Source organism: Scyliorhinus canicula, chromosome 6 (genome assembly GCF_902713615.1).
Source record: "Scyliorhinus canicula chromosome 6, sScyCan1.1, whole genome shotgun sequence".
Classification (NCBI taxonomy): Eukaryota; Metazoa; Chordata; class Chondrichthyes; order Carcharhiniformes; family Scyliorhinidae; genus Scyliorhinus; species Scyliorhinus canicula.
The window spans coordinates 52,532,066-52,557,251 of record NC_052151.1 but is presented as its reverse complement, the minus strand read 5'-3'; the positions used below and the strand labels follow the sequence as shown (position 1 = coordinate 52,557,251).

Below are 25,186 nucleotides of genomic sequence, written 5' to 3'. Positions count from 1 at the left end.
AATCCTAAAAGGGTTATCCCTTGTCCTCATATTATGACTCATAGTTCTAGACGCTCCCACCATCGGGAAAATTCTTTCTGAATCTACCCTGTCTAATCCTGTTAGAGTTTTATAACTTTCTATGAGATTTCCTCTCACTCTGCTAAACTCCAATAAATATAATCTTAACCAATTTAGTCTCTCCTCATATGATGTCTCAGGAATCAGCCTGGTAAACCTTCGCTGCACTCCCTCCGCAACAAGAACATTTTTCCTCAGGTAAGGACACCAAAACTGCACTCATTACTCCAGGTGTTGCCTCACCAATGCCCTATACAATTGTAATAAAACATCCCTGTTCCTGTACTCAACTCCTCTCCCTGTGAAGGCCAACATATCATTTGCCTTCTTTACTACCTGCTGTACCTACGCGCTTATTTTCAGCAACTGATGCGCCAGGACACTGAGGTCTCGCTGAGTGTCCACTTCTCTCAATGTACACCCATTCAAATAATAATCTGCTTCCTATTTTTCCTACCAAAGAGGATAATCTCATATTTATCCACATTACACTGCCTCCAGCCGTACCAGCCTCCCCGAACAGGCGCGGAATGTGGCGACTAGGGGCTTTTCACAATAACTTCATTTGAAGCCTACTTGTGACAATAAGCGATTTTCATTTCATTCATTTTATCTGCCATGCACTCACTTAGCCTGTCCAAATCCTGCTGAAGCATCCCTGCACCCTCCTCACAGCTCACCCTCCCACCCAACTTTGAATCATCTGCAGATTTGAGATAATACATTTAGTTCCCTCATCCAAACCATTAATATATAATGTGAACAGTTGGAGTCCTAGCACAGATCTCTAGTCACTGCGTGCCAAATGGAAAAAAAAACATTTATTCCAATTTTTTGCTTCTGGTCTGCTAACCGCTTTCTATCCCTCAAGATACCACCCGCAGTCCCATGCACTTTACCTTTATACAGTAATCTGCTGTGTGAGAGTAGAATCATAGAATTTACAGTGCAGAAGGAGGCCATTCGGCCCATCAAGTCTGCACTGGCTCTGGAAAGAGCATCCTACCTAAGCCCTCACCTCCACCCTTTCCCCATAACCCAGTAACCCCACCCAACACTAAGGGAAATCCACCTAACCTGTACATCTTTGGACTGTGGGAGCAAACGGCACCAGGAGGAAACCCACGCACACACGGGGAGAACGTGCAGACTCCGCACTGTCAGTGACCCAAGCCGTGAATCGAACCTAGGACCCTGGAGCTGTGAAGCAATTGTGCTAACCACTATGCTACCATGCTGCCCGTGAGACCTTGTCGACAGCCTTTTGAAAGTCTACATGAACCACATCCACCGGTTCTCCCTGGTCAACTCTACTAGTTACATCTTCAAAGAATTCCAGTAGATTTATTAGAACATTTTTATCATGACATTTCCTGTATCTATCTTGTGCGTGGAATATTCAGTTTATATTTTTCCTTCATAATTAGTCTCCTGTTTTATTTTGTCTAATTGCTTACTTGATTATCGTTCCCAACCGGAAACCATGGTTTAACCGGGAGATTCACTCCCTACTGAAGGCCAGGTCTGAGGCGTTCAAGAAAGGCAACCCTAACCTATACAAAAAAATCTAGGTATGATCTCCACAGGCCATCAGGGATGCCAAGAGACAATACCAGACTAAGCTAGAGTCACAGACTAATGACACAGACTTTCATTGCCTGTGGAAAGGCTTAGACAACATGGGCGGGATTCTCCGATCCCCCGGCGGCGATTCTTCGACCCGCAATGGGCAGCAGTCCCGCCGCTGACAGGTTTAAATCACCTACCTGACCGGCGGGATTGGCGGCGCGGGCGGGGTCCTGGGGGGGCACGGGGCGATCCGACCCCGGGGGGTGCCCCCACGGTGTCCTGGCTCGCGATCGGGGCCCACCGATCAGCGGGCGGGCCTGTGCCGTGATGGCACTCTTTTTCTTCCGCCCCCGCCATGGCTTTCACTATGGCTAAGACGGAAGAGACCCTCTCCCCTGCGCATGCGCCAGTATGACATCAGCAGCTGCTGACGTTCCGGCGCATGCGCGGACTTACGCCGGCCGGCGAAGTCCTTTCGGCTCCGGCAGGCGTGGCGCCAAGGGCCGTTCACGCCAGCCGGCAGAGTGGGAACCACTCCGGCGTGGGCCTAGCCCCTCAATGTGAAGTTGTGGAGAATTCCGCACCTTTGGGACGGCCCGACGCCAGAGTGGTTCATGCCACTCTGACAAGCTGGGACCCCCCGCCCCGCAGGGTAGGGGAGAATCCCGGCCCATAAAGGGCTCTTAAGCAAAGCCAAGTAGAATCTCCACCAACAACACATCCCGCCCCGATGAACTCAATGCATTCTATGCTCGTTTCGAGCAGAAAACCAACAAACCGTTGTTAACTGCCCCAGCAGTCTCGGACACATCCATACCTACCGTCACAGCCTCTGAAATCAGATCGGCCTTCTTGAAAGTGAACCCTCGGAAAGCTACAGGTCCCGACAGAGTCCCTGGTCGTCCACTCAGATTCAGTGCAACCAACTGGCGGGTGTGTTCGTGAACATCTTCAACTTCTCCCTACTCCGTTCTGCGGTTCCCACCTACTTCAAGAAGACCACCATCATACCGATGCCGAAGAAGAACCAGGCAACGTGCCTCAACGACCACGATCCGGTAGCCTTGACATCTATCATTATGAAGTGCTTCAAGAGGTTGGTCTTGAGACACATCAACTCCATACTCCCAGAATGCCTTGATCCACTGCAATTCGCATACCGCCGCAATTTGTCCACAGCAGACGCCATCTCCATGGTCCTTAACTCATCCCTGGGTCATCTCGACAAGGACTATTACGTCAGACTCCTATTCATTCACTACAGCTCTGTCTTCAACACCATAATCCCATCCAAGCTCATATCAAAACTCCAAAACCTAGGACTTGGCTCCTCCCGAAGCAACTGGATCCTCGACTTAATGATCCACAGACTACAATTAGGAAGGATAAACGACAACACCTCCTACACACTAGTCCTTAATACTGTGGCCCCACAAGGCTGTGTACGTAGCCCCCTACTATCCTCCCTATACACATACGACTGTGTGGCAAAATTTGGCTCCGACTCCATCTCAGGTTTGCTGATGACACGACCGTATTGGGTCGGATCTCAAATATCGATGAATCAGAGTGCAGGAGGGAGATAGAGGACCTTGGTGTAACAGCAACAATCTCTCCCTCAATGTCAGCAAAACTAAGAAGCTGAACAGTGGCTTCAGGAAGCAAAGTATCATACACACCTCTGACTGTCAATGGTGCCGAGGTGAAGATGGTTGACAACTTCAAATTCCTAGGTGCACATCACCAGCAACCTGTCCTGGTCCACCCACGTCGATGCTACGACCAAGAAAGCACAACAGCACCGATACTTGCTCAAGAAACAAAGGAAATTCGGCGTGTCCACATTGACTTACCAATTTTTACAGATGCACCATAGAAAGCATCCTATCTGGCTGCATCACAGCATGATATGGCAACTAGTCGGTCCAAGATCATAAGAAACTGCAGAGAGTTGTGGCCACAGCGCAATCCCTCATGTGAACCTGCCTCCCATCCATTGACTTTGTCTATACCTCCCGCTGCCTTGGGAAAACGGGCAGCATAATCAAAGACCCCTCCTTATTCAATCTTCCAACATCTTCCATCGGGCTGGAGATCAAAAGTCTGAGATCTCGCACTAACAGATTCAAAAATGGCTTGTTCCCCGCTGAATGACCCCTGAATGATCCTCTTTATGGACTGAACTGATCTCTCCATGCAATACACGTGAAAATAAATCTAAATTTAAAAATCAGATCGCACAAGACCTTCATCCACAGTTTCAATTTTCTTTGCAGTTATGTTTCAAAAGATATTTACCAGTTACTGCCATGTTTTTTTTTAATCTGCCAGGTTACTCACCCACCCCATTATGTTGCTATTAAATGTAAAATTCTCACATAACAGATAAAGAAATCAATTACAATTTTATCCATTCATACTTCCTCCATGTTGCAATGCAACATTGCCACATCTCATGAATATCATTGACGTCAGGTATACACGGCTTAACTTTTACTCTGTCCATTGTGAAACTACTATTATTCCTCCACCTTAAGGCTGCTAATGTACTCTTCAGAAGGTTAAGGCTTCACAGCAATCATAGAGGTAGTGTGAATTACATTTATATGTTGGAAAGCATTGAGTGGTGAAAGGCCATTGAGACTTTTGCAAATATCTGATGTCATTATTCTTTCTATGATTTAATTGATTTTGTTAATAAAAATAATTATATGTATCGGTTGGAAAAATCGTCGTTTCATTGATATCGCATGTGATGCATTAGCGCAAAGATTTCACTTGATTATGAAGGGCAACTATTCTGCTGTAACCATGACATTTGCCTTTGGACCCTTTGGACGACTTTTGCTTCTATGTTTGTCTCATTGTAATCTTATTTTGCCTTGCACCAACATCTGTTTTCAAATATAATCACTCTTGCCCTGACCCCTTTCTTTTGTTCCTTTCTGCCCTGACAAAAGCATTATTTTTGCTTTTGACTTAAATGTGTGCTCCTTTTTCTCAAAATAGCCATGGCTCATATGGAACCTTGTAACTCAATGAGTAATAATTTTCCAATTTCAAGTCCCAGTCCAGAACTTGGGCATAAAAATGAAAGCCAACACTCCAGTGCAGTACTGCAGGAGTAGGTGGATTGGCCACGCTAAATTGTCCCTTAATTGGAAAAAAGTTAATTGGGTACTCTAAATTTATAAAAACAAACAAAAAAAGTGCTTTAAAGCCAGTGAAGCACAAAGCTGTGCTGTTGGAGTTAGTGGTGGCTTTCAGATAAGATGTTAAACTGAGTCCTCATTTTAATAGCACAGGTGAATGTAAAAGATTCAATGGTACTATTTAAAAGAAGAGCAGGTAAGCTATTCCCAATGTCGGGTCATTATATTGCTGTTGGTGAGATTTTGCTATGCACATATTGGATGTTGCATTTCTTACATTATGTAAGTCACTACACTTTGTGCTTCACTGGCTTTAAAGCACTTTTTTGGTTTGTTTTTATAAATTTAGAGTACCCAATTAATTTTTTTCCAATTAAGGGACAATTTAGCGTGGCCAATCCACCTACTCTGCACATCTTTGGGTTGTGGGGGTGAAACCCACGCAAACACTGGGAGATTGTGAAAACTTCACTCGATCAGTGACACAGAGCCGGGATTGAACCTGGGATCTCAGCGCTATGAGGCAGCAGTGCTATCCACTGTGTCACCGTGCTGCCCGGCTTGAAATAACTTTGATATGTCTGGTGGTTATGCAAAACACAATCAATTCAAGTCTTTTTTTAAAGCTAATATTTGAAATATTAACTGGAAAGTAGTGTTTTACTTTTGGGACCAGCATGTTACTTTCAAAAGTATTTTTGGTATTATAAACTATAGATAATTTCATGTGACTGGAATGTCTCTTATTACTACATAAAGAACATTTATATTTCAGGAAAATGAAAGACTTTACACCCAGGTGAAAGAGCTTCAGGCTCTTAATAAAAGAAATGAAGAGAAAATGTTCACAGAAACACAACACTTAATGGCTGAAATGTGCCGACTAAAGTAAGGTTTGAAGTTTGCTGTTTCGAAAGTTCATATTTGCGTTGATGCTCTTAATTCCGAATTGACTTTGAAATATTGTAGTCTTATTCAATTGTATCAGCAAAGACCATTTGTATCATTGCAGTGAAATCCTTTGAAATGGGCACAATTGCAAGCTGTCCTCACTTCACTTTTTGGAGATGTGTTTAGGATTGCTTCATATGTTTCGATTATGCTGCCTTTGATAACTGATTATCCTGCGTCCCTTATTCATGGAGGCCCGCCTTCTTCAGCTTACTCTCATTTGTTCTTTGTAACCGCACTGTTGGTTGTTTTTACAAACATTGCGATTGACTCATGGCTTTCCTTAAATTCTGATGAATGAAATGAAAATCGCTATTGTCACAAGTAGGCTTCAAATGAAGTTACTGTGAAATGCCCCTAGTCGCCACATTCCGACGCCTGTTCGGGGAGGCTGGTACGGGAATTGAACCGTGCTGCTGACCCGCCTTGGTCTGCTTTCAAAGCCAGCCATTTAGCCCTTTGCTAAACCAGCCCCTACCACCATGTTGTTAATTTTTCCAAAATTTAATTTAAATTATTTGAGATTTTAAGGATGCTCAGTTTTAATTGTTGGTTCAACTCAATGGTGTTTTGTCACATTTGTTTGCTCAACTAATTTTTTTAAACATTAGCCTGAATTTTCCATCCGTCCAGCACACGCTCTCGGCGAGGTTGGAGTTGGGAGCAAAATGAGCATTCCAGGGCGGTTGGCCCCAAATGTGATTTCACGCAGGCTGGTCAAATAATGGGCAGCCAGCATGAGACGTGCTCTGAGAAAGGCTGAGCACTGCACGGGAAGAGGGCAGGTACTGGGGAAAGGGAGCATGCCATCTGGCATTTGTAATGTGCTCGCTCAGGAGATCAGCAGCAACAGAGCTGTTTCAATTACGACAGGAAAACCATAGAAAGAGTGTCCAGGCAGCACATACAAACACCAACCTCAGTCCCTAGAAACCTTTTAAATTATATCTCAACCCAGACAATTCATTCCACCTTGGGGAGAGGTTGAAGCTAAACATGAAGGTTGTCTGGACAACCGGCCTGCCTGCCAGCCATAAAAGCAGTTGGGCCACATAAAATTGTATTCAGTTGACCTCGTAATGGGGTAATTTGACTGCGTGATTGCTGTTGGGCAGGCTTCCGACATGTGCCTGTACCAGCCGACCAAACTGTTGCTCCAGTGCAGGGTGATCTCAGGATGCACGCTTTACATCTTTTTGCACATTTGTACATGCTTCCAGGTCAAGTGTGGCCTCACCCGAGCAATGTAAAATTCTGGCCATTGAATTTCGAAACATTACCGTCGGGTGTTCACACACCACAGGCATAGTCGGCACCGCAGCCTATTAGACGCAGCATATGATACGGAGTTCTGCAATGGGACGGAATATCTAAACACTACGTATGACAGATAACCAATCTGATTAACCCTGTTTTGTGCCATTGCCTGGAACGAATTTCCACCATGAGTTCTTTTTGGTTCTTAGAATATAAATGACACTGCCGGGGTCATATATATTACCACGTCCTTGTTGCCCAAATGACCCTGAGATAAGTATGTAGACTGGGCTGCGGTCTTTTAGGCTCAACCAATTAGAGATGTCAGTTTCCCTTCCATAAATAACATTGATAGGCTGGCAGCTTTCAAGGACATTTTCTGCTTCTAATCCACAATTTACCATATTTATTGAATTCATTTTCACCACTTGCCATTGAGGAATTTGTTAATCCAGCATATGATCAGGCTGACTGTGTGAAAGAAAGAACTTGCTTTTGCTTTCCAGATAGCAACCATGGCTTAGTTGGTAACATTCTTCATTAAAGAATCCCTACAATGCAGAAGAAGGCCATTCAGCCCAAACCTCTGAAAAAGCACTCTATCCAGGCCCCCACCCTATCGCCACAGCCCCGTAACTCCACCTTAACATGCACATTTTTGGACTTTGGGAGGAAACCGGAGCACCCTGAGGAAACTCACACAGACATGAGGAGAAAGTGTGAACTTCACACAGTCACCCAAGGCCGCAGTTGATCCTGGGTTACTGGCGCCATGAGGCAGCAGTGTTAACCACTGTGCCATCATGCTGCCCCTTTCTGAATTGTTGCTCGTTCTGGTGAGTGTGCTGTACACTCAATTGGCACTGTTTTATTACCTTGCTCTAGAGTCGCCAGGTATCTTTATGATACCACCACAAGGTTCAAGTTCAAGTGCTGATCAATAACTCGGAACACCAATTAGTAAGGTTCAAATTAAAACATGTTTATTATATACAGTTTTTAAAAAAAAAGAATTTTTATTAAGATTTTCAAAAACATATCAAAAACATAAAATAACAACAAGAAAACCGTATTAACAACAACAAAAAGAAAAAACACAATAACCCCCAAAACCAACCCCTCTCCCCCCCCCCCCCCCCCCCCCCCCCCCAGTAACTACAAAAAGAAGAAATAGATAAGCACCTGGCATATTCAATAACCACATATACACATTTCTCCCTTCCCCCGCAACAACCCCACCCCCGGGTTGCTGCTGCTGCCGGCCTATTTCCCTACCCAGGAAGTCCAGGAGAGGCTGTCACCGCCTAAAGAACCCGTGTACTGATCCCCTCAGGGCAAATTTCACCCTCTCCAATTTGATGAACCCCGCCATATCATTGATCCAGGCCTCCACGCTTGGGGGCCTCGCATCCTTCCATTGAAGCAAAATCCTCCGCCGGGCTACTAGGGATGCAAAGGCCAGAACACCGGCCTCTTTCGCCTCCTGCACTCGTTATATACACAGTTAATCGCTACTCATGCATAAACACTACAAAACTAGACTATCTCTACCACTACAGGCCAATACTTATCTTTGGAAAAGAACCCACTGGGTCAGGGAACAATGGCCTCTTGTTCAATCCTGGGGCTGCGGGCTTCCAACTGGTATGGACTAAGGGTCAGGAGCGCCTGCCTCGTAGCGTGCATTGACTGGACACTTGTCGGTGTAGCTGTTAGCTAGGCCTATCACGGTCAAGAGTTCTTCCGAGCTGCTAAGATGTTCTGCTGGGAGGGCCGGCTAAGAGAGTGAATTAAACTTGGGACCTGTCTTTTATAGGCCCCAGGGGCTTCGCGCCCTTTTGGGCGGACTCCGTTCCTGCCTCCAATCGATTGGATCACGTACCAATCGATCGGTTTGAATTCCCCCAATACTGGGGCTGTTCCCTGATCGCTGGGCGTTCCTTGGGTGCTCGTTAGCCTCTTTTGTCTTGGACTCCTGCTGGCGCCGAGGAGTCTGACTTGTTTTGACCGTTCTCGATTGTTACCATTGTGCCCGGGAATCGCTCATTAATATTCAAATTGCTGGTTTCAATGCTGTCTGCTTTCTGCGACGAATATACAGGAAAACTTTGCAAACTGCTTGCTTCTCTGAGCCTGTCCATTTTTCTCTGCGTTCTTTGCGAATCTCCATTTAAACTAGGGAAGTGGCTAACCCAGGTGGCTACAGAATTCTCACCTCTGAAAAAAGTTTTGGGTTCAAGGCCCATTTCAGGACATGAGCACAAAAGTCAAAGCTGATACTTGTGTTAGGTGTCAATGACAGTGGTGCTGACTTTCAAATGAGACATTAAATTGAGGTCCTATTTGCCCCCTCAGGTGGACACAAGCGATCCCATGGCACTATTTTGAAGAGCAGGGGTGTTATTGTTCGTGTCTGGACCAATATTTATCCCTCAATCAAATTCACAAGAACAGGTTATCTGGTCATTATCACATTGCTCTTTGTGGAAGCTTGGTGTCTGAAGATTAGCTGCTTATCCCCCTGCATGACAACAGTGAGTATTTCAGAAGTATTTAATTGGAATGTCCTGTGATCGAGAAAGGCACTATATAAATTCAAACCGTTTTTATCTTGCATTTATATTGTGCCTTTCATGACCTCCTGACGTACCAAAACACTTCACAGCAAATTGAGTACTTTTGAATTACAATCACTTTTGTAATGTAGGGAAACATGGCAGTCAATTTGTGCATGGCACAGTTTCACAGACTAGCTACAAAATAATTTGGCAGATAATCTGGTATAGTTGTGGTGGTTGAGGGATAAACGTTGGTCAACACCCCTGTTGTCCTTCAAATAGTGCCATGAGATTTTTGAATTCACCTGGGAACAGACTTGCTTTAACCTCTTATCTAAATTATAGGATTTGCTCGGTACTGTACTGAAATGTCAGCCTAATAAATGAGTGGTTTTAGCTCAGTGGGCTAGACAGCTGGTTCGTGATGCATAACAAGGCCAGCAGCATGGGTTCAATTCCCGTATCAGCTGAGAATTCTGAATTCTCCCTCTGTGAAACCGAACAGGCGCCGGAATCTGGCGACTAGGGGCTTTTCACAGTAACTTCATACTTGTGACAATAAAAGGTTATTATTATTATTATTAAATTCTAAACAATCACTGTACTGAACAAGTTGACAGTTCTAGCCAAGAAGGCGTGGTTTCAACTGTACGTAAAACAATTCTAAGGAACAAGGCTGTTTAATTTCTAAGAGTGCATTTGAAACTAAAGGAGTATTTTTTTTGCCAATTTGCCTCATTAGGGAGCAGTCGAACAAGAATAATATGAAGCAAGCATCAGTCAATGATGTACAGTTGTCTGAGCAAAATAAAAATCAAACAATTACTGACCTGCTTTCACAGTTGAGAGTAACACAGGCAAGTATCTGTCTCAAAGGATGACGTACATTTCCACAAACAAGGCAGGAAAGTGTTTATTTGTCATGTACAAAGCGCATGATGTGATGTGTTATTAATGTTGAAATTTCTATATCACAACATTTGAAAAAAAACATTGTTGTATTGACCCCACTGAATATCCATTGGGGGGCATATCAGCTTAAACATAGAGGTGTGCCTAAAAAGGTTTGCAGGGTTGACTGTCGTATTGGGATCAGTTGGCTGTCATCTCTTTTCATACTCTTTCTTTGATTCTCATATTTACTTTTTCCAACCCCCCCCCCCCGGACCTATGTATTCAGCCTGGTTCTTGTTCTACCTGATATAAGACAGAGGAGCAAAATTAGGCCACCCGGCCCATTGAGTCTGCTCTGCCATTCAATCATGGCTGATATTTTCTCATCCCCATTCTCCTACCTTCTCCTCATAACCCCTGATCCCCTTATTAATCAAGAACTATCTATCTCTGTACTCAGTGATTTGGCCTCTACAGCCTTCTGTGGTAAAGAGTTCCAGAGATTCACCACCTTCTGGCTGAAGAAATTCCTCCTCATCTCAATTTTAAAGGATCGTCCATTTAGTCTGAGATGATGTCCTCTGGTTCTAGTTTTTCCTCCAAGTGGAAACATCCTCTCCACGTCCACTCTATCCAGCCTTGCAGTATCCTTTAAGTTTTAATAAGATCCCCCCTCATCCTTCTAAACTCCAACAAGTACAGACCCAGAATTCTCGACCGTTCCTCATGCGACAGGTTCTTCATTCCAGGGATTATTCTTGTGAACCTCCTCTGGATCCTTTCCAAGGCCAGCACATCCTTCCTTAGATACGGGGCCCAAATCTGCTCACAATACTCCAAATGGGATCTGACCAGAGCCTTATACAGCCTCAGGAGTACATCCCTGGTCTTGGGCGGAATTCTCCGCTCCTCACGCCGGGTGGGAGAATCGCGGGAGGTCCGCTCTCGCACCTCCCGCGATTCTCCCACCCCCCCAAAATGGCGTGTCGCGTTTTGCAACACGCCGCTCGGAGAAAAACGTGAAAAATGGCGGCCCGTGATTCTCCGACCCGGATGGGCCGAGCGGCCTGCCGTTCGCGAGCGTTTCACGACGGTGGCAACCACACCTAGTCGCTGCCGTCGTGACCACGGCATGAGATGCCCGTTTGGGGCTTGTGGGGGGCCTAGAGGGGACTGAGCACCACGACTGTGCTCGGGAGGGGACAGGCCCGCGATCGGTGCCCACCGATCGTCGGGCCGGCGTTTCAATGGGACGCACTCTTTCCCCTCCGCCGCCCCGCAAGATCAAACCGCCACGTCTTGTGGGGCGGCAGAGAGGAAGACGGCAACCGTGCATGCGCGGGTTGGAGTCGGCCAACCTGCGCATGCGCGGCTGACATCATTAGGCGCGTCGGCCGCGTCATTCTCGGTGCGCTGGGCCTTGACGCCAGCGACAAGGCCCCGCGGCCGAGTTTCCCGGCACGGCCCTCCTAGCCCCCCAGCGGGGGGAGAATAGGGGGTCAGGAGAGGCATCCGACGCCGCTGTGAACCTCTCCGGGTTTCACGACGGCATCGGGCCTTTGGGAGAATTCCGCCCCTTGTATTCTAGCCCTCTTGACATGAATGCAAACCTTGCATTTGCCTTCTTAACTGCCAACTGAACCTGTAGATTAACCGTAAGAGAATTGTGAACAAGGACTCCCAAGTCCCTTTGTGCTTTTGATTTCCTAAGCATTTCCCCATTTAGAAAATAGTCGATTCCTAAATTCCTCCTTCCAAAGTGCATGACCTCACTCTTTCCACATTTTATTTCATTTGCCACTTCATTGCCCACTCTCCTAGCTTATCTAAATCCTTCTGCAGCCCTCTTGCCTCCTCAATACTACCTGTTCCTCTACAGATCTTTGTATCATCTGCAAACTTAGCAACAGTGCCTTCAGTTCCAACTTCCAGATCATGTATGTATATTGTGAAAAGTTGTTGTCCCAGCACAGACCCCTGAGGCACACCACTAGTCACCGGCTGCCATCCTAAAAAACACCCCTTTATCCCCACTCTCTGCCTTCTGCCAGTCAGCCAATCCTCTATCCATGCCAGGATCTTACCCTTAACACCATGGGCTTTTAACTTATTTAACTGTCTCCGATGCTGCATCTTGTCACAGGCCTTCTGGAAATCTAAATAAATCATGTCCACTGGTTCTCCTTTGTCTAACTTCCTTGTTACCTCCTCAAAGAACTCTAACAAATTTGTCAGACCCGACCTCCCTTTGACAAAGCCGTGCTGACTGTACTATTTTACCATGTACTTCCAAGTATTTTGCAATCTCATCTTTAATAACAGACTCTAAAATCTTACCAATGACCGAAGTCAGGCTATAATATCCTGTCTTCTGCCTCCCTCCCTTAAACAGTGGTGTTACAGTAGCCGCTTTCCAGTTGTCTGGGACCCTTCCTGCCTCCAGTGATTCCTGTAAGATCATCACCAATGCCTCCACAATTTCCTCAGCTATCTCTTTTACGATCCTGGGCTGTAGTCCATCCGGTCCAGGTGACTTATCCACCTTCAAACTTTTCAGTTTCTGCAGAACCTTCTCCTTAGTAATGGTCACTGCACTCACCTCTGCCCCCTTGTTCTCCTGGAGCTCTGGTGTCTTCCACCGCGAAGACTGATGCAAAGTAACTATTCAGTTCGTCTGCCATTTCTTTGTTTCCTATTATTACTTCTCCAGCCACATTTTCCAGTGGTCCAATGTCTACTTTTGCCTCTCTCTTACCTTTTATACGTTGAAAAAAACTGTCCCTATATTCCTTTCTATTACTAGCTAGCTTGCATATACTTCATCTTCTTCCCCCTATTGCTTTTTTAGTTGTCCTCTGCTTGCTTTTAAAGTCTTCCCAATCCTCTAGCTTCCCATTAATCCTTGCCACTTTGTATGCCTTTTCTTTAGCTTTTATGCTGTCCTTGACATCCCTCGTCAGCCATGGATGCCATGTCCTCCCCTTCGCATATTTCCTCCTGCTTGGGATGAATTTCTGTTGTGCCTTACTTAAGCAAGGAGTCAGGAGGGCTAGAAGGGGTCTACTTAAGCAAGGAGTCAGGAGGGCTAGAAGGGGTCACGAAAAGTCATTGGCAAATAGGGTTAAGGAAAATCCCAAGGCTTATTACACGTACATAAAAAAGCAAGAGGGTAGCCAGGGAAAGGGTTGGCCACTGAAGGATAGGCAAGGGAATCTATGTGTGGAGCCACAGGAAATGGACGAGGTACTAAATGAATACTTTGCATCAGTATTCACCAAAGAGAAGGAATTGGTGGATGCTGAGTCTGGAGAAGGGTGTGTAGAGAGCCTGGGTCACGTTGAGATCCAAAAAGACGAGGTGTTGGGCATCTTGAAAAATATTAAGGTAGATAAATCCCCAGGGCCTGATGGGATCTACCCCAGAATACTGAAGGAGGCTAGAGCGGAAATTGCTGAGGCCTGGACAGAAATCTTTGGATCCTCACTGCCTTCAGGTGATGTCCTGGAGGTATGGAGAACAGCCAATGTTGTTCCTTTGTTTAAGAAGGGTAGCAAGGATAATCCAGGGAACTACAGGCCGGTGAGCCTTACGTCAGTGGTAAGGAAATTACTGGAGAGAATTCTTCAAGACAGGATCTACTCCCATTTGGAAGCAAATGGACGTATTAGTGGGAGGCAGCATGGTTTTGTGAAGGGGAGGTCGTGTCTCACTAACTTGATAGAGTTTTTTGAAGAGGTCACAAAGATGATTGATGCAGGTGGGGCAGTGGATGTTGTCTATATGGACTTCAGTAAGGCCATTGACAAGGTCCCTCATGGTAGACTGGTACAAAAGGTGAAGTCATACGGGATCAGGGGTGAGCTGGCAAGGTGGATACAGAACTGGTTAGGTCATAGAAGGCAGAGAGTAGCAATGGAAGGGTGCTTTTCTAAGGGCTGTTTTAGAGGGCTGTGACTAGTGGTGTTCTGCAGGGATCAGTGCTGGGACTTTTGCTGTTCGGAGTATATATAAATGATTTGGAGGAAAATGTAACTGGTCTGATTAGTAAGTTTTCAGAGGACACAAAGGTTGGTGGAATTGCAGATAGCGATGAGGACTGTCAGAGGATACAGCAGGATTTAGATCGTTTGTAGACTTGGGCGGAGAGATGTCAGATGGAATTTAATCCGGACAAATGTGAGGTAATGCATTTTGGAAGGTCTAATGCAGGTAGGGAATATACAGTGAATGGTAGAACCCTCAAGAGTATTGAAAGTCAGAGAGATCTAGGTGTACAGGTCCACAGGTCGCTGAAAGGGGCAACACAGGTGGAGAAGGTAGTCAAGAAGGCATACGGCATGCTTTCCTTCATTGGCCGGGGCATTGAGTACAAGAATTGGCAAGTCGTGTTGCAGCTGTACAGAACCTTAGTTAGGCCACACTTAGAGTATAGTGTTCAATTCTGGTCGCCACACTACCAGAAGGATGTGGAGGCTTTAGAGAGGGTGCAGAAGGGATTTACCAGGATGTTTCCTGGTATGGAGGGCATTAGCTTTGAGGAGCAGTTGAATAAACTCGGATTGTTCTCACTGGAACGACAGAGGTTGAGGGGCGACCTGATAGAGGTCTACAAAATTATGAGGCGCATAGACAGAGTGGATAGTCAGAGGCTTTTCCCCAGGGTAGAGGGGTCAATTACTCGGGGGCATAGGTTTAAGGTGCGAGAGGCAAGGTTTAGAGGAGATGTACGAGGCAAGTCTTTTACACAGAGCGCAGTGGTTGCCTGAACTCGCTGCCGGAAGAGGTGGTGGAAGCAGGGACGATAGTGACATTTAAGGTGCATCTTGACAAATACATGAATAGGATGGGAATAGAGGGACCCAGGAAGTGTAGAAGATTGTAGTTTAGTTGGACAGCATGGTCAGCACCGGCTTGGATGTCAGAAAGACCTGTTCCTGTGCTGTACTTTTCTTTGTTCTTTGTTCTCCCTAATAACCCCCAAAAACTTCTGCCATTGCTTTTCCACTGTCTTCCCTGCTGGGCTCCTTTTCCAATCAACTCTGGCCAGCTCCTCCCTCATGTCTTTGTAGTTACCCTTATTTAATTGTTAATACCGTTACATCTGATTGCAACTTCTCCCTCTCAAACTGCAGGGTAAATTCTATCATATTGTAGTCACTGTTCCCCAAGGGTTCCTTCACCTTAAATTCCCTAATCAAGTCTCCCTCATTCTACATCATCAAATCCAGAATTGCCTGTTCGTAGTCGGCTCTGTCACAAGTTGCTCCAAAAATACATCTCTTAGACATTCCACAAATTCCTTTTCTTGGGATCCACTACTGACCTGAGTTTCCCAGTCCACCTGCACATTGAAGTCCCCCATGATTATTGTAATATTGCCTTTTTTTACGTGCCTGTTCTAGCTCCTGAGTTATTTTCTGCCCCACATCCTGACTACTGCTAGGGGGCCTGTACATAACTCCCATCAGGGTTATTTTACCTTTGCGATTCCTCAACTCTACCCACAGAGATTCTATGCCTTCTGATCCTGTATCGCTCCTTGCTATCGATTTATCTTCATTCCTACTAACAATGCAACCCCACCCCCTTTGCCCATCTACCTGTCCTTTCAATAGGATATTTATCCTTGGATATTTAGATCCCAGGCCTAATCCCCTTGCAGCCACGTCTCTGGTGTCCACAACATCGTACCGGCCAATTTCAATGTGTGCAACAAGCTCATTTACCTTGATCCGTATACTGTGCGCATTCAGGTACAACACCCTCAATCCTGCATTGACTACCTCCGTTTTCACACTCTCCTCAGTCACTGTACCCTGTACTGTGGCCCTTTTTGATTTTTGACTGGCTTCTCTGCCTTACACTTTCCCCCTCACTGCTTTTTGTTTCTGGCCCCGTTTTACTTCCCTCCGACTTCCTACATCGGTTCCCATCCACCTCCCACATTAGTTTAAACCCTCCCCAACAGCACTAGCAAACCCCCCCCCCCACTGTCATCTGTCATAAGTACACTTGGTGTGATTCAGCTCCTCATCGTGCCCAACTTGGTGTCAGGGCGGGGCCTTTAAATCTCGCGAGAGTACTCTTGAGATATTTGCGACGCTCAAAACGTCTTGCAGTATTCAGCAGAATCTTGCAAGATGTCGCAATCTGGGTCTTTTCCTCGCTGACAGTGGTGCAGACAGCAGATTTAAGTGAGCCGGCTGGCAACTTCCGGTGGCGGCGATGACGTAGGAAGCCACATATTTGGGAGCTCCTGTTTTAAACGGACTTTTCGGCTCTTTTTAGAGCCCAAAATGGAAATTTTTCGACGTCTCCCGGTGGGAGAAGGTGTGCTGATCGACTTTCCCCGCAGTCCATGACTCGTACTCGGAGTGGAAAGGGGGAAAAAACGGCAGCAGCTCCCCAGAAAAAAACGGGGGAAAGAATCCAAGATGACGGCCGGCGGAGCTCCAGAGGAGTGGAAGCAGTGGGCCCAGGAGCAACAAGCTGCTCTCCTGCGCTGCTTTACAGACTTCAAAGCTGAGGTACTGAGCTCTCTGCAGGAAACGAACAGAAGGCTGTCGGAGATTCAGACGACCCAGGGTGCTGCCATCAAGGAGTTGCAGACGCAGGCCACTGAACGAGAGGAGGAGGCCGTGGTCCTCGTGAGTAAGGTGGAGGGACACAAGGCACTCCACAAGAAGTAGCAGGAACGCTTCGAGGAGCTTGATCACCGCATGAGGCGGAAAAACCTGCGGATCTTGGGCCTTGCGGAGGGGCTGGAGGGGTCGGACCTGACAACCTACGTGGCTACAATGCTGAACTCGCTAGTGGGGGCCGGGTCTTTCCATCTGCCCTTGGAGCTGGAGGGAGCACACAGTACTGGCCAGGAGGCCTAAGGAGAATGAACCCCCGCGTGCGGTGCTGGTGAGGTTCCACCGGTTCAGTGATCGGGAGTGTGTGCTGCGCTGGGCCAAGAAGGTGAAGAGCAGCAATTGGGAGAATGGGGTAGTACGGATCTACCAGGATTGGAGTGCGGAGGTGGCTAAGCGACGGTCTGGATTTAATCGGACGAAAGAGGTGCTTTATAGGAAAAAGATAAAGTTCGGAATGTTGCAGCCCGCGCGCCTGTGGGTAACTTATTCGGACCGACATTATTATTTTGATTCCCCGGAGGAGGCGTGGGCCTTCGTGCGGACGGAGAAACTGGACTTGAACTAGGGGTTGGGGGTTGCGGGGTCGGTTGTAATGCTTTATTGCTGGTTTCTGCTGTTGCTGTGTCCTTTTTTTTGTTTTTTTGTACTTTTGTCATTTTGATATGGTTATTTATGGGGGTGTTCTGTTATGTTTTTTTTGCTGTGGGGCATTTGTTTGAGTTTTGTATCTTGCGGGGAGGGTTGGGGGGGTTTGTTGTATTCTATGTCGGGTTGGGGGTATGGAGTGGAGCTAGTATTTGGGCGCTGCGTCAGAAGGGTGTGGTGGGGCAGTGCGAAAGTGCGGGCTTTCCTCTGGTTTCCCGCGCTGCGGGGCTGGGGGGGGCGGAGACGATGACGGGGGGAGGCGGGGCCTTAACTGGTTCTTCCCCGCGCTGGAGCGGTGCCTGGAGGAGGGATAGGATGGGGGATGATCCCACTTTGGGAGGGGTCGAGTTATTGGTGGGAGTTTCCGGGGTCAGCAGAAGTTAGCTGACCCACGGAAGTACAATGGCGGACGGTTCGCGGCTGGGAGGGTTCCTAGCCTGGTGGGGAAGGGAGGGGGGGAAAGGGGAATACCGGGTTGCTGCTGGTAGGGTCAGGAAGGAGCTGGTGGGGGCTGGGGGGACAGAGGTGAGGTGTTGTCGCTGTGCGGACACGGTCGGGCAGGGGGTGCTGGCCTGGGGCGGGCAGTCGACGGGCTATGGCTAGTCGACGGGGGAGGGGGGCGGGACGCCCTCTGATCCGGTTGGTCACCTGGAATGCGAGAGGATTGAATGGGCCGGTGAAGCGGTCAAGGGTACTTGCTCATCTGAAGGGGCTAAAGGCAGATGTGGCAATGCTTCAGGAGACCCACCTGAAGGTGGCGGACCAGGTCCTCCTGAGGAAGGGATGGGTGGGGCAGGTTTTCCACTCTGGGTTGGATGTGAAGAACCGGGGAGTGGCGATTCTGGTGGGGAAAAATGTGTTGTTTGAGGCATCGGAGGCGGTGGCGGATAAGTGGGGTAGGCATGTTATGGTTAGGGGCAGGCTACAAGGAGAGATGGTGGTACTTGCTAGTGTGTATGCCCCAAATTGGGACGATGCGGGCTTTATGAGGCGTATGTTGGGACGGGTCCCGGATCTGGAGGCGGGAGGTCTGATCGTGGGGGGGGACTTCAATACTGTGTTGGATCCTTCACTGGATCGGTCCAGCTCTAGGACGGGTAGGAGCCCGGCGGCGGCCAAGGTACTGAGAGGGTTTATAGACCAGATGGGTGGGGTGGATCCATGGAGGTTTGTGAGGCCGAGGGCACGCGAGTACTCTTTCTTCTCCCACGTACATAGGGTCTACTCTCGGATAGACTTCTTCGTGGTGAGTAGGGGACTGATTCCGAGAGTGGAGGAGGCCGAGTATTCGGCCATTGCAATCTCCGACCACGCTCCGCATTGGATAGAGGTGGAGAAGGGGGAGGTGCGGGACCAGCGCCCGTTGTGGCGGTTGGATGTGGGGTTGCTAGCGGAGGAGGAGGTGTGTAGGAGGGTCCGGGCAAGTATTGAGGGGTACCTCGAGGTGAATGATACGGGGGAGGTTCAGGTGGGGATGGTCTGGGAAGCCCTGAAGGCAGTGATTCGTGGGGAGCTGATATCCATCCGGGCACACAGGGAGAGGAGTGAGAGGGATAGACTGGTGGGAAAGATGCTGGAGGTAGACAGGAGGTATGCAGAGGCAGTATTTTGAGCTTTGTATGGGCACTCCGGGACTCCGAGAGTGAAGAGGGTGTTCCTGGAGCAAGGGAGGGATAGAGGCGGGCTGGCGCTGCCCAACCTTCTGGGGTACTATTGGGCGGCCAATGTGTCAATGGTGCGTAAATGGGTGATGGAGGGGGAAGGGCGGCGTGGAAAAGAATGGAGATGGCGTCATGTAGAGGTACGAGCCTGGGTGCCATGGTAACGGCGCCGTTGCCGCTCTCCCCTAAGAGGTTTACCACGAGCCCGGTGGTGGCGGCGACCCTAAGAATCTGGGGACAGTGGAGACGGCATCAGGGGGAAACAGGGGGCTCGATGGAGGCTCCACTGGGTGGCAATCATCGGTTCATCCCGGGGAACAAAGATGGGGGATTTAGGGGGTGGCAAAGGGCGGGCATTAGTAAATTGAGGGACCTGTTTATTGGCGGGAGGTTTGCAGGCCTGGGGGAACTGGAAGATAAATTTGGGCTTCCCCAAGGGAACATGTTCAGATACTTGCAGGTAAAGGCGTTTGCTAGGCGACAGGTAGAGGGATTCCCTCTGCTGCCCTCGCGGGGGACGATGGACAGAGTGCTTTCAGCGGTGTGGGTCGGAGAGGGGAAGGTGTCTGACATCTATAAGGTAATGCAGGAGGTGGAGGAGTCGTCAGTGGAGGAGCTGAAGGCTAAATGGGAGGAGGAACTCGGGGAGCAGATAGAAGACGGGACTTGGGCAGATGCCCTGGAGAGAGTCAACTCTTCCTCCTCATGTGCGAGGCTTAGTCTCATGCAATTTAAGGTGCTGCACCGGGCCCACATGTCCGGGACTAGGATGAGTAGGTTCTTTGGGGGTGAGGACAGGTGCACCAGATGTTCGGGGAGTCCAGCAAACCACGCCCATATGTTCTGGACATGCCCAGCACTGGAAGAATTCTGGAAGGGGGTGGCGAGGACGGTGTCGAGGGTGGTTGGATCCAGGGTCAAACCAGGGTGGGGACTCGCGATTTTTGGAGTTGCGGTAGAGCCGGGAGTGCAGGAGGCGAAAGAGGCCGGTGTCCTGGCCTTTGCGTCCCTAGTAGCCCGACGAGGGATCCTGCTACAGTGGAAGGATGCGAGGCCCCCAAGTGTGGAGACCTGGATCAGTGACATGGCGGGAGTTATAAAATTGGAAAGGGTCAAATTTGCCCTGAGAGGATCAATACAAGGGTTCTATAAACGATGGCAGCCTTTTCTGGACTTCCTGTCTCAAAGATAGGTATCTTGGTCAATAACAGCAGCAACCCGGGGGGGGGGGGGGGGGGGGGGGGGGGGGGGGGGGGGGGGGGGGGGGTGTTCCTTACTGTAGTTTCTACTCTGTAACTTTATGTTGTGTTAATTTGTGTTGTTAAAATGCTGTGTTGTTCATGGAGGTGGGGCGAATGTTTATGATTGCTAATATTATTGTTATTTTTGGTATTTTACTATGGTGCGTTATTGTTGTATAAATTCAAAATTTTTCAATAAAAATGATTTTAAAAAAAAAAGTGAGCCGGCTGGCGTGCGAGACCTTGCCAGTGGGCCACTTAGTACATGTCCACACAAATTTGCACCAGACGCAACAGCACCTGGGGGTTTTCCCAGGCCATTGGAGACCACCGGGTGGTTGGGGGACAGGGCAGGGTGGTATCCTAGCTCTCCCTCTGGCATCGAGGCATCTTGGCACTGTCAGGGTGACAGGGCACTGCTAAGGTGCCAGGTTGGCACTGCCAGGGATCAAATTGGGCCCGGCAGGGAGAGGGAAGCGGCCCTTACCAGGTTGATTGAGGGAGTTCCCGGGGGCCTTCCCTAGTTCAGGGTGTCAGGAGGCCGGGGGAGGGGCAGAATTGGGGCATCCATACAAAATGGTGCCCCGATCTGCAAGGAGCTCACCAGCAGGAAATATCTCCAAGTACGGCCTTGGTGGAGAGAATCTCCCACGGCCAAACAAAAATTGCAAAGTGCTTTTGAATCATAGAATTTACCGTGCAGATGGTGGCCATTCGGCCCATTGAGTCTGCTTGGAAAGAGCACCCGACCCAAGCCCACACCTCCACCCTATCCCCGTAACCCCATCTAACCTTTTTTTTGGACACAAAAGATAATTTAGCATGCCAATTCACCTAACCTGCGCATCTTTGGACTGTGGGAGGAAACCGGAGCACCCGGAGGAAACCCACATAGATGGGGAGAACGTGCAGACTACGTATAGACCCAAGCCGGGAATTGACCTTGGGACCCTGGAGCTGTGAACAAATGTGCTAACCACTGTGCTACCGTGCCACGAATAGTGAGATGTTTCTTGGTGCTGCAGGCGCCGAGAAACAGCCTGCTAAACTCCCGTTCAGCGGACTTAAACTCAAATGCAATGAATCCTGCCCCTGATTAATTTAGGGAGTTGGGTGGAAGCTTTGAGCCAGGACAAACCATGTTGTCATCTCTGGTTTGTTGCCGGTGCCACGTGCTAGCGAGTTGAGGAAAGGGAGAGAGTGCAGATAAACATGTGGCTGCCGGGATGGCGTAGGAGGGAGGGATTCAGTTACGTGGATAATTGGAGCACATTCTGGGGAAGGTGGGACCTGTACAGACAAGACGGTTTGCACCTGAACCAGAGGGGCACCAATATCCTGGGAGGGAAATTTGATACGGCTCTTCGGGGGGGGGGGGGGGGGGGGGGGGGGAGGTTTAAACTAATTTGTCAGGGGGATGGGAAAATGAGCTGTAGTCCAGAAGCCAGTGTTGAGAGTAGTGAGGTACTGAGGAGGGTATCAAGGTCGCAGGAGTGTACTGGCAGACAGGAAGGTGGGTTGAAGTGTGTCTACTTCAATGCAAGGAGCATCCGGAATATGGTAGGTGAACTTGGAGCGTGGATTGGTACTTGGGACTACGATGTTGTGGCCATTACGGAGACATGGTTAGAACAGGGCCAGGAATGGTTGTTGGAAGTTCCGGGGTATAAATGTTTCAGTAAGAGTAGGGAAGGCGGCAAAAGAGGTGGAGGAGCAGCATTATTAATTAAGGATAGTTTAACGGCTGCAGAAAGGCAGTTCGAAGGGGATCTGCCTACTGAGGTAATATGGGCTGAAGTTAGAAATAGGAAAGGAGCGGTCACGTTGTTAGGAGTTTTCTATAGACCCCCAAATAGTAATAGAGATGTGGAGGAAGAAATTGTAAAGCAGATTATGGATAGGTGTGGCAATCTCAGGGTAGTTGTCATGGGTGACTTTAACTTTCCAAATATTGATTGGAACCTCTATAGGTCAAAAATTCGGATGGGGCTATTTTTGTACAGTGTGTGCAGGAGGGTTTCCTGACACAATATCTGAATAGGCCGACAAGAGGTGGGGCCACATTGGATTTGGTACTTGGTAATGAACCGGGCCAAGTGTTAGATCTGTCTGTGGGAGAGCACTTTGGAGATAGTGACCACAATTCGGTGTCTTTCACTATTGCAATGGAGAGGGATAGGGCCATACGGCAGGGCAAGGTTTATAATTGGGGGATGGGTAATTATGATGCAATTAGGCAAGAATTAGGGAGCACAAGATGGGAACAGAAACTGTCAGGGAAAGGCACAAATGAAAAGTGGAGCTTGTTCAAGGAACAAATACTGCATGTCCTTCATAGGTATGTCCTTGTCAGGCAGGGAGGAAATGGCTGTGTGAGGGAACCATGGTTCACAAAAGAGGTTGAATGTCTTGTCAAGAGGAAAAAGGAAGCATTTGTAAGGATGAGAAAACAAGGTTCAGTTGGGCCGCTTGAAGGGTACAAGGTAGCAAGGAATGAACTAAAAAAAAAAGGATGAGAGTGTGATACAGGCGGGTAGGCTGGAGGAGGTAGATGTTCTGAGGAAGGATGTATTAGCAATTTTGAAAAACCTTAGGGACGACAAGTCCCCTGGGCCGGATGGGATATATCCTAGGATTCTTTGGGAGGCAAGGGATGAGATTGCAGAGCCTTTGGCTTTGATCTTTGGGTCCTCACTGTCCGCGGGGATAGTGCCAGAGGACTGGAGAGTGGCGAATGTTGTTCCTTTGTTCAAGAAAGGGAATAGGAATGACCCTGGTAATTATAGGCCGGTTAGTCTTACTTTGGTGGTCGGTAAGTTAATGGAAAAGGTCCTGAAGGATAGGATTTATGACCATTTGGAAAGATGCAGCTTAATCCTAGATAGTCAACACGGATTTGTGAAGGGTAAATCTTGCCTCACAAATTTGATTGAATTCTTTGAGGAAGCATCTAAGTGTGTAGATGAAGGTAGAGCAGTTGATATATACATGGATTTTAGTCAGGGGTTCGATAAGGTTCCCCATGGTCCGCTCATGAAGAAAGTAAGGAGGTGTGGGATAGAGGGAAATTTGGCCAATTAGATAAGTAACTGGCTATCACATAGAAGACAGAGGGTGGTGGTGGATGGAAAATTTTCAGACAGGAGACCAGTTACTAGCGGTGTACCACAGGGATCAGTGCTGTGTCCTCTGCTATTTGTGATTTTTATCAATGACTTGGAGGAGGGGGCTGAAGGGTGGGTCAGTAAATTTGCTGATGACACCAAGATTGGTGGAGTAGTGGATGAGGTGGTGGGCTGTTGTAGGCTGCAAAGAGACATTGATAGGATGCAGAACTGGACCGAAAAATGGCAGATGGAGTTTAACCCTGATAAGTGCAAGGTGATTCATTTTGGTAGGAAAAATTTGAATGCAGATTACAGGGTCAACGGCAGGGTTCTGAGGAATGTAGAGGAACAGAGAGATCTTGGGGTTCATGTCCACAGATCTCTGAAGGTTGCCACTCAAGTGGATAGAGCCATGAAGAAGGCCTACAGTGTGTTAGCGTTTATTAACAGGGGGTTTGAGTTTAAGAACCGTGGGGTTATGCTGCAACTGTACATGACTCTGGTGAGACCACACTTGGAATATTGTGTGCAGTTCTGGTCACCTCACTTTAGGAAGGATGTGGAAGCATTGGAAAGGGTGCAAAGGAGATTTACCAGGATGCTGCCTGGTTTGGAGGGTAGGTCTTATGAGGAAAGATTGAGGGAGTTAGGGCTTTTCTCTTTGGAGCGGAGGAGGATGAGAGGCGACTTAATAGAGGTTTATAAGCTGATGAGGGGGATAGATAGAGTGGACGTTCAGAGACTATTTCCTCGGGTGGATGTAGCTGTTACAAGGGGGCATAACTATAAGGTTCAGGGTGGGAGATATAGGAAGTATATCCGAGGTAGGTTCTTTACTCAGAGTGTGGAATGGACTGCCTGCTGTGATAGTGGAGTCTGACACTTTAGGAACTTTCAAGCGGTTATTGGATAGGCACATGGACCACACCACAATGACAGGGAGTGGGATAGCTTGATTTTGGTTTCGGACAAAGCTTGGCACAACATCGAGGGCCAAAGGGCCTGTTCTGTGCTGTACTGTTCTCTGTTATAGATCCTTATTTTATTTCTACCTCTTTTGTCGTCCAGGGAGCTCTGAATTAGTTTTCCCTAAATTTCCCTTTCGAGGGAAGATACCTTGACTACACCTGAACTGTATCTTCTTTGGAGGTGGCGCGTTGTTCATAGGACATTGCAACAGAATTAGGCCATTCGACCCATCGAGTCTGCTCCGCCATTCAATCATGGCATATATGTTTCGCCATGTGGCTGCCTTCTTCCCATAGTCTCTGATTCCCTTATTAATCAAGAACCTATCTATCTTAAAAATACTCACTTGGCTTCTGCAACCTTCTGCAGCAAAGAGTGCCACAGATTCACTACCCTCTGGCTGAAGAAATTCGTCCTCATCTCTGTTTTAAAGGATCGTCCCTTTCGTCTGCGATTGTGCCCTCGGGTACTAGTTCCTCCAACT

The 25,186-nt window shown here is 48.0% G+C and overlaps 1 protein-coding gene across 6 annotated transcripts in view; it reads left to right on the top strand.

The window, feature by feature from the left end:
• cep162 (centrosomal protein 162) overlaps positions 1-25,186 on the top strand; it is a 198,244-nt gene that overhangs the window by 90,952 nt on the left and 82,106 nt on the right. For all 6 annotated transcript variants that reach the window (XR_005460926.1, XM_038799288.1, XM_038799283.1 and 3 more), the window contains 2 exons: positions 5,557-5,669; positions 10,290-10,404. Coding sequence is in view for 5 of the 6 variants with exons in the window: in XM_038799288.1 (XP_038655216.1) it covers positions 5,557-5,669; positions 10,290-10,404 (228 nt within the window). In the remaining variant the exon portion in view is untranslated. The remainder of the gene's footprint in view (positions 1-5,556; positions 5,670-10,289; positions 10,405-25,186) is intronic.